The following is a 10,178-nucleotide window of genomic DNA, read 5'->3' on the forward strand; positions in this document are numbered from 1 at the left end:
GGGGGGGGGGGGGGGGGGGGGAGGTCATGTATAGCAGAAGGATGGTGACTTCTCTCTGGGCACCATTAGCTAAACGAAATATTTGTTACTGAAAAAAATACAAATTACAAACGGATTTCATTGGGAAGAACTTTGAACGTTTGTAAGATAGTGGAACTGATGAAAAGAACTGCACTATTCTTTATCAGAAACCAATAAATAGTACAAAGGAAATAAAGGTAGATCTATATATCTATATATGCTTAAACTATATATCTTTAAATATATACGATGTTTTTGCAGGAGCATAGATCCATTATTGATAAAAGCAAATATAGTATATATATATATATATATACCGCAAGAACTATGTTGCAAAAGTTGCAAGGGATGTAGCAGAGTTGCTCCGTTGCCATCACAGAGTTAGCCATGATCGATGGGAGATATAGTTCGAACAAGTTGTTTTTGTTGAAGAATAGATAGAAGATGAGAGCAATCTATATAGGTGAAAAAGCTTCTTACTCTCTCTAGCCCTCTCTCCTTTCTCTCTTTCTCTCTCTACCCGAACAGCCACTTGCCTTTAAATCGGGTAATTGTACTTCAACAACTATGCCAAGAGATCATAAAGTAATTAAATGGAGAAGATAATAAGCCTAAGGAGAGGATGAGAGTTAAAGGGGCAAAATTATTATATGCAATGTCAAGGCTTTCGGAATTTCGATGTAGGGTTGTGTTCTATGTCTTTTAACGAGTAGGGTCCGCTTCACTCATGGGGTTGCGTACCATTAAAAAAACAAATCTTATCGAAATATTGGGATGGACTTTAATCAAATGCTAAGCAAATTAGTAATAAAATAAAAAAATGTTGCGGTTTTGTTAGCATTTAATTAAAGGCATAGTTATTTAAAGAAAACGAAAAAACATTGTTATTGGAAAGATACAATTGGTCAGGGAAAAAAAAATTGTCAAATGATTTTTTATTTTTTCATCTATCATCGTCAAAAATAAAAATTAGCATATGCAAGGTGGTGTATGCATGTGGTAAAGAAGAATAATATTTATTTGCGAGAATATTGTATATGTCGGCCTTCCTTCCAAGAACACTAAATTAAGATACTCTATTATCAATGGTGTAAAGAAAGATTGGTATATGAGAACGTTGATGATGAGAACAACAACAACAAAAAAGAGTATATGAGAATATTTCCTTTTCGACTTTATTCGTGGGATACTTCATCAAATATAGGGTACTTTTTTTTTTCATATTGTCGTATTTAGGGTTGATTAGTAGATTTTGAATTATAACTATAAATGCAAATAGTTATATAAATATCATTACTTTTTTTTTTGGTTAAATAAAAGTCATTTACTTATCATTATATTGTATGTACAAATTAGAAAAAATGGTATATCATACGAAAACACACAAAAATAAATTAATATTTTCTGTTAAATAATGAAATGAATCACCAACTCATTAAAATATATATATAATAGTGAAGGTGTGAGGAGATGGTAAAATCAATACACATATTTCATGGAAATGGGGAAAGAGGAAAGAAAAGGAAGAAAGTAGTGTGGCTACGGAAGGGTGCAAAAGGTGGGACTAGCATTGAAAGCAAGCGGCCAATATTTTTATTTGCTTTCATTGGAAATTAAACCTTTTAATAGATTTCAGGTTTAGTTAGGGATGAGCCAAATGGTTCTGTCGTCTCTTTTAGTTTGGACAGCTGATTAGACATTAGGGTTTGTTAGAGTTCACCTCTTTTACTTTGGACAGCTGATTAGACATTAGGGTTTAATTATTAGTGTCCACCTCTTTTAGTTTGGACAGCTGATTGGATGGACATTAGGGTTTGATAGAGAGAGTTCTAAAAATCAATATAAAGCTTTTAACCACACGTGTATTAGTTTTTTCTTCAACATCTATTTAAATTAAAAAGATTTGGTTATCCAAAATGAAAAACATTAATTACATAAACAAGATGTCATACAACTTGTTAAATTTGAGTTTATTTTGGGCTTCTAACTAAAAACCAATAGACAATTAGTAGATTGATCATAACCCTTTATATATTAATAATAATTTTTTCAAACTTCAGATGTGGGACTTGGATTGCATTCCAACAAGGAAGACCGTGTTAAATTATCCGCCTTAGAATTAGCATTACGAAGAACTAAAAATAATGAAAAAATGAAAATTCTGTCATGTTCTTTTCCACTACATTTATATAAGTCGTGAAAGCTGGCCATTTTACCGGTGTTAACACCATCTTCACCAATTTAGAGTACCCTATGAGTAAAGTAAACATACGTGTATATTGTTTATTATTAATACAGCCTTGTTTTGCATTAAGATGGAGTTTACACCTAGTTTTGCAAACAATTTTATTTCCTTTTTTAACATTCCAGTGATTTTATATTGTAAATTAGTTATCATTAATTACTGCTGTTGGAAAATGGGTATCGAAGAGTGTTCCAAAAATAATCCATTGTGTACAGCTTACTATTTTGAATACTTTTTTTTTTATTATTTTATTTTTTTCTTACCATTAAGTCACTAACTTTTAAAAAATAGATTCACTAAATTGACAAAAATAAACCTCGTTCATAAAAATCTTAGTACTACTCATCAATTATTTTCAAAAAAAAAAAAGAATTAAAAACCCCATTTAACTAATTAGGTGTGATAACTAGTTTTTTTTTTCTATTTATCGAGGGTGGTACGGTGCTTCTTCTGTTATGAGGGAAACAATCAAATATTTTACAAATACAGAGAAAAATCAAATAATTTTTAACATTTATCGTTATGAAAAATCTGGTCATTGAAGATTGTTTTGGAATCAAGCGGAGTTGCTCATGTGATGTGTTACAAGGAGTTATCATGAAATCGATGTGTCATCACATATATTTATGGCTTCTCTCAACCCCACATTCTCTCCAATTCCACCACCGCACTTCGAGGGCGATTTCTTCTTTTAATTTTTTTTTTCTTCCATAATTTTGCACATCAATTTATATTTTTATTTATTGAAAAATTTCGCTCAAAATTGTTTGAGGAAACCTAGAAACTGACTTGTACCTGTGTTAAATCTTCTCCAAATGGGTTTTCCTTAGACAGAGCATCACGTCATCAACTACTCTGTTTTCAACCCCTCGTTTGTACTCAATCCTATAAGCCCAATTAATTGTTCAGCCCATCTCTATTAAAGAGTAAAGGCTACCTTTTGATCCAAAAGATGCCTAAGACTCCACTGGTCATACTTTATAACAAACTCGTGATACGTCAAGTAATATTGTTTCCATTTGCACGCTCATACCCTATACAACTGACTCAATAGTGAACTTTTGACTGAAATATGTTAGAACCACTACAAGAAAATGATTGATTTCCTACTGTAGAAAATGATTGGTTTCTGACCGTTTTCCTACAAAAAACGAAGGAAGAAATAGCCCAAAAAAATCAAAATTAGTGAGAATTTGGAAGAAAATATCTTTCAAAATTCCTACAGAACTATTTTCGAAGGAAATCTCGTAAAAAAAAAGAAAGAACAGTGAAAGACAGTATCGTCTATTTTCCTTCCATATATTCAAAGGAAACTTTTTTCTTAGGTTTTCCTTCTAATTATTTCCTTTAGTTTTCCTTCCGAATATTTCACTCCAAATTCCTTCAAACATTTAATACTATTTTTCTACCAAAATTTTATTTTTTTTTCCTACCAAAACTTCATTCTTTTGTCTAGATCAAATCCCCAATTAATTTTCCTCGTTTCCAGTTAGTTTTGCATTTTTATAAATTCAAAATTTATTAACAATTGAAACAATATATAATCCCAAATACAGTTTTACGATCCATACAATTTTAACTTTTTTATATATATTAAAATTAAGATCCCTTAATGGGCTAGGGCTGTGCCGATTACAATGAGGACACAGTTACGAAACGGAAGCAATCGAAAAAACTCGCCGGAATCATATCGGAGGCTCGGGTCTTGCTGTATAACCGGAGGCAGAGAGTCAGGGCATTAGCTCCGGCGGATTCAAGGCCACGACTTTGCGGTAGACACAGCGGCTTGGAAAGACCCGGCGAGAATCTATCCCCTCCAACCAACACCGGCAAAAGACCTTTCAAACCGGACCGGTGGAAACCACCACGGCAGATACAAAGGTTGTCGGCTTAGGCAAACCCTCTTTCACCAGATCCAGAGGTTGTCGGCTCAGTCATTTTTTCTCAGATCCAAATCTGAAACACAAACAAAAACACAGAAACATCGAATATGTTGTCGATCAATTCCATCAACTCAACGAAATGAAAAAACTAAACAAAAATAAGGTAATAGTCTAATAGATCGAAATCGTGGCACTGAGAGAACCCACAGCTGTAGAGGATCGAGATATGGTGGTGAACGGCAGCGGAAGCTTCGAGATATGATGGTGGTGAACGACGGCTCGAAAAATACTGGTGAATTCTTTGTTCATCATCACCTCGTTTGTCACAAGACTGAAATTAACGACATGAGTCTGTGTTTCAAAAAAAAAACTAAAGAACTTGTGTTTCATCTAAAGACTGAAAGGAAGAAGAAGATATAGGCCGTTGGATTCAATATATCAACGGTGGACAGTGCAATCCTTGTTTCAGTATATTAGCCAATAAGAAGCTTTTACTAATTAATATATTAATGTGAGAGAAAACCTTAATTATAGGAATTTTAATGGAAACCAGAATGTTTGTTTTAAAATTTTATTTGAAAATAATCTTCTAATATTTGAGTAAAATAAATAAATTCTTTGGTTAGTGTTTTGGGATTAAGAAAATAACTTAATTTAAAACTTTAAGGATTAAGTTTGGAAAAGTTTATTGATTTTTCTAAAACAAAACTAGAACTATAAGTAGTTGAGATTTAAATTTATAATTAAATAGATAAAACTTTTATTTTGTAAATATAAAGTAAATATATATATATATGATTTTAAATTTATAAGTAAATGAATTTAATAAATAAAACCTACAATTTTCCTACGACTAACTTTTTTGTAGGAAGTTGGTAGAAAACATTTCTTCAATCGGTAGGAATTTGGTAGGAAACATATTTCGTAAAAAATTGGAAGGAAACGTTTCTACAAGTTTCCTACAAAATATCTTCGGTATATTTTTTGTAGGAAATTAGAAAGAAATATTCCTACCAAATTCCTAGCCCTTCTTTTCCTATTTAATTCGTCCCATTTGCCTACAAATTTTTCTACGATTTTATGTTTTGAAAGAATTTTGTAGGAAATTTCCTACGAATTTCTCACAATTAGATTTCGTAGGAATTATCCTTTCAATTTCCTTCGACAACTGTTTTTTGTAAAATAATCGTAAGTTTTTGGTAGGAAATTTATGTTACCAAAATTTTCGTAGAAAATTTGGTAATATTTCACCATGTTTTCTTGTAGTGAACTAATACTAGTAGGCTAGTAACTTCCTTCTTGAGAGCATGGTTGGAGGCAGTAGCTTTTGGTGACCGTCTGACCTATTCTTCTTAAGTAGTTTTATCAATGTTCTAGTGAGCTCACCATAGTTCATTGAGAACTGCCGGTAATAACCTATCACCTCAAGGAATCGTCTTAGCTTAGTGAAACTTACACCACTGCAACATTGCTTCCACATTCTGAGAGATCCTGGAACAATCGTACGTTCCACTTTTTTCACTAGTATCAAACAATGAACGAAACCCTGATAGTTGGACTTCACCTAGCACTTGGAATAAGTGCGGAAGAGATCATAGCATATTGCGATTCGTAACTAGTAGTATACTAATTAAAAATTCTAAATTGAGGGAACAAAGGAAGTAGTAATTAAAAGAAGACTACGAGTAAAAAACCTAAATAGTAGTGAATTTGTATGATGTTTAAGGGAACAAAGGAAGTTATAAAGTTCATTTTTTTCGGATAAGTAAATGATTTTTTTTTTTTGAGAATTTTCCCTTTTGCGAAACTAAAGAAGCACTTGAGAAAAAGCGATTCAATGAGGTCCAACCACGTCTGATTTAGCTGTAATGTTCAAAATCACCGTCCAACCACGTCACTACTTTAATAACTACGAAACACATCTTAATGGAAACTTCTTTTGAATTTAAATAAATTGAAGTTAGCTANAAAAAAAAAAAAAAAAAAAAAAAAAAGAAAAAAAGTAAGAATTGCAATTTTTTTTTTTTTTTTTGTCAACAGCTTTATAAAGAATTGCAACTTATTCATACATATATATTCGAGACACTGTCGAAAAAGAAAGAAACCCCAAATCAACCTCAAAAAACCCAGAAAGAAAGAATCATCATCTTCGTTAGCGATCAATCTCTTTAGTAGACTTTTTTCCTTGGGGTTTTTGTTTACTGGAAACCAATTTTTAAAAAAGTGTTTCGATCGGAAGAATCTGAACCTTTTAATATATATATATTTTTTTCTTATGGCGTTGTCGAATCAGATTCCCGTTTCCTCTCGATGACCTCCTCTCCATCTTCTTCCACATTGTTTTCTCGCGTTTTATGATAAATTTCTCTCAGATGAGAAGTTCCAAGTCACTTCTTCTCAACTTCTTCTTCTTCGTCTTCTCCTTCAATCTGATTTCGATAGGTACTGTACCTTTCCTTCCCTCTTTTACTGTAATATCTAATCTAGGTTTAGTCTAGATTTACTTCTTACTCAACTTGTAGGTTTCGCTAATTTCTTCGATTGATCAAACAACATAGTTGGATCTTGGATTTTTTTTCCTGGATTATTTAAAGCTTTTAGGTTTATGTAAAACCTAAAACGAGGTTTGTTTGTTTGAATCAGAGTATAAAGTAGTGGAAGCCGGAGCGTTTGTTGGAACCTATGGTATAAATTATGGAAGGATTGCGGATAACATCCCGTCTCCGGATAAAGTAGTCTTACTTCTAAAGCAAACTAAAATCCGGAATGTGCGTATATACGATGCAGATCACTCAGTCCTTGAAGCTTTCAGTGGCACTGGTTTAGATCTTGTGGTTGGACTCCCCAATGGGTTTCTTAAAGAGATGAGTTCTAATGCTGATCATGCTTTCACTTGGGTCAAAGATAATGTTCAGTCTTTCCTACCCAACACTCGGATCCGTGGTATCGCTATTGGTAATGAAGTCCTTGGTGGCGGTGATTCCGAGCTCTCCGGAGCCTTACTTGGTGCTGCTAAAAATGTTTACAATGCGTTGAAAAAAATGAATCTTGAGGAAACGGTGCAGATCACCACAGCTCACTCACAGGCTGTGTTTGCTGATTCATACCCGCCATCGTCTTGTGTGTTTAAAGAGAACGTTGTTCAGTTCATGAAGCCACTTTTGGACTTCTTTCATCAGATTGGCTCTCCTTTTTGTTTGAACGCGTACCCTTTTTTGGCCTACACTTATAACCCGAAAGAGATTGACATCAACTATGCTCTCTTCAGGCCAACGGAAGGCATATACGACCCCAAAACCAATCTACATTATGACAACATGCTTGATGCTCAGATCGATGCCGCCTACATGGCCCTGCAAGATGCTGGCTTCAACAAGATGGAGGTAATGATCACTGAAACTGGGTGGGCTTCTAAAGGCGATTCTGATGAACCTGCAGCAACACCGGATAACGCAAGAACCTATAACTATAACCTCAGGAAGAGGCTTGCAAAGAAGAAAGGGACACCTCTTAGACCAAAAATGGTGCTCAAAGCCTATATCTTTGCATTGTTCAATGAAAACTCAAAACCTGGAAAGAGTTCTGAAACACATTTTGGACTTTTTAAACCGGATGGAACCATATCATATGACATTGGATTCAACAGTCTAAAGTCTGATGCTACCAAGTCACTCATCTCGTCATCCAAGGTATGAATTCTGTGATTAAAGACGCCCCTAGTATATTTGTAAGTTTTGCAATGACCATAGCCATTCTGTATTATTATATTAAACTCTTTGAAACTCTATCCAGACTGTATATTCAGATGCAAGCAAATGCATAGTGACCATCATATCTTTTGTGTTTTGTTGCAGGCAGCCCGTTACTATGTGGCATTGGTCATCTCTGTCTGGATTTTCCTCATGATATAAGTGGAGAAATGGTGTGAGATTTGGTGCTAGGATCCTCGGATTTGTAATACATTAGTAGCAATTATTACTAGGTTTGAGAGGCTAACGAAATGGTAGGAGCGCAAAATTGGCTGGAATTATCATCATACATGGTATAACCCATGGGTGTTCAGAAAGTTATCATTGGGAAATCTCATATATATATATACATCTTATGTAAACAAATTTATACATCAATTTGGGTCTCTGGTTAGATTTGTTGGAGTATATACTGAGGACATCAACGGATATGAGGGATTACGAATATGTATTGTGTTTCTGATTAGTCTACGTCGGTTTTGAGATTATGAGATCATAGTCAAATCTTTCATGATCTGGCAGGCCCTTCGGTTCTGCTACAGTTTTGTGTATTATAAGACTGGTTTTGTGGAGGTAGAGAAGTAGAGGATAAAAATAGGAAGCGACTGATAGTGTAGCAAGTAATGTAGAGAAAAAAAAAGATCCTAATGGTTTGTGGTTTCAGTTATGGAGAGTCTTCAGCCTAAAGAGAAGCGCATCCTCGTTAGCCTCTAATTCTCTCTCCCTCCAAACACAAAACATACAAATTCCACAATGCTCAGAGCGACAAAATTAAAAAAATGTGGTCCTCCTCCGAGAGTATTCTTCCCGGACCACCGACCCGGAGCAACCTATATGCCGCTGACCTCAGCGCCTCGGGCCTCCTGGCACTTGCCTCTGGTTCTTCTGTCTCTCTCATTGACACACGACCCCTCCAGCTCATTTCGACCGTCTCTCTCCCTTCCCCTATCTCTTGTGCATATTCCACGATTACCTCTATTCGTTGGGCTCCTATTCCTGTCCAGCGTAATCTCTTCGACTCTGATCTCCTCATAGCTGTAGGTGATCACCTCGGCCGCATTGCTCTGGTTGACTTCCGCCTGCGTTCTATCCGCCTGTGGATTGAACAAACTTGTGAAAATGCTAGAGGGAAGGTCCTTGGATGCGGTGGCATACAGGACCTCTGTTGGGTATTGGCTCGGCCAGAATCCTATGTCCTTGCTGCCATTTCTGGTCCTTCATCTCTCTCGCTCTACACGGATTCTGGACAATTATTCTGGAAGTATGACGCAAAGCCTGAGTTTTTGTCCTGCATTCATTGTGATCCCTTTGATTCCCGCCATTTTTGTGTCCTTGGCCTTAAAGGGTTTCTTCTTTCCGTGAAAATTCTTGGGGTAACTGAGAATGACGTCCCTTGGAAGGAGTTTCATATCCAAACGGATTGCAGTGATTTAGAAAAGCTAGAACGGGAAGTCGTTGCTAATAATAGCAGTCACTCAACGTCGTCTCCTGCATCAGCCGTTTTTCCTCTCTATTCCGCAAATTTTTCTTTCTCACCGCATTGGAAACACATTCTTTTCGCCATCTTTCCCAGAGAGCTTGTCGTGTTTGATTTGAAGTATGAAGCAGCCTTGTACGTAGTTGCATTACCACGTGGCTACGCCAAGTTTGTAAACGTTTTGCCAGACCCAAGCCAGGAGGCTCTATACTGCCTTCACCTCGATGGCAGGCTCAGCATTTGGCGAAGGAAAGAGTGAGCCTCAGGAAGTTTTCTTCTCATCTTTGTTTCTCTCTGTCTGTGATCTTCTCTCAATTTTTTTTTTTTTTTGTAGAGGTGAACAGGTTCATGTCTTATGTGGAATTGAGGAGTTGATACCAACGGTTGGTAATTATGTACCATCACCCTCTCTTTTAACTCTTCTTATCTCCCAATTGGACTCAACCTTCCAGAACATGAGGACTATCCATTCAGATGGTCTTCTGGATAGTTCGGAGCCTGAGATTTCTTTTGATTTCAACAACGATGCTTTTCTTCGTTTCAAAACACATTTCATATCTATATCTGATGACGGTAAAATATGGAGTTGGATCATGACTTTCAATGGAGAAGGGGATGGGGATGGGAATTTTAACCCTCAGACTAATGACAAGGCGCTTCTAGACAGTCCAACCTATGACAGTCAAGATCTCCTCCCAAATACATCTTTCGAGGTTTATGATGACGGACTTGGAAACTTGTTTTGCTTATCTTTTCCCTTCTTGATTTTTTTTTTTTTTTTTTTTTTTTTTTTTTTTAAAAAA

At 35.5% G+C, this 10,178-nt stretch overlaps 3 protein-coding genes across 3 annotated transcripts in view; 2 read left to right on the top strand and 1 right to left on the bottom strand.

The window, feature by feature from the left end:
• LOC104703476 (axial regulator YABBY 5-like) overlaps positions 1–695 on the bottom strand; it is a 3,551-nt gene extending 2,856 nt beyond the window's left edge. Inside the window, exon 1 of the mRNA XM_010419503.2 lies at positions 339–695. Within this exon, the coding sequence (XP_010417805.1) occupies positions 339–410 (72 nt within the window). The 5' untranslated portion in view covers positions 411–695. The remainder of the gene's footprint in view (positions 1–338) is intronic.
• LOC104703480 (glucan endo-1,3-beta-glucosidase 14-like) lies at positions 6,239–8,339 on the top strand. The gene is made up of 3 exons (XM_010419508.2): positions 6,239–6,591; positions 6,793–7,838; positions 8,004–8,339. The coding sequence occupies exons 1-3, from the start codon at positions 6,504–6,506 to the stop codon at positions 8,058–8,060; spliced, it is 1,191 nt and encodes a 396-aa protein (XP_010417810.1). The 5' UTR covers positions 6,239–6,503; the 3' UTR covers positions 8,061–8,339.
• Positions 8,479–10,178, top strand: part of LOC104703479 (WD repeat-containing protein 11-like) — a 7,140-nt gene continuing 5,440 nt past the window's right edge. The window contains exons 1-2 of the mRNA XM_019228054.1: positions 8,479–9,630; positions 9,710–10,116. Coding sequence (XP_019083599.1) covers positions 8,678–9,630; positions 9,710–10,116 — 1,360 coding nt within the window. The 5' untranslated portion in view covers positions 8,479–8,677. The remainder of the gene's footprint in view (positions 9,631–9,709; positions 10,117–10,178) is intronic.

Source organism: Camelina sativa, chromosome 7, assembly GCF_000633955.1.
Source record: "Camelina sativa cultivar DH55 chromosome 7, Cs, whole genome shotgun sequence".
Lineage (NCBI taxonomy): Eukaryota > Viridiplantae > Streptophyta > Magnoliopsida > Brassicales > Brassicaceae > Camelina > Camelina sativa.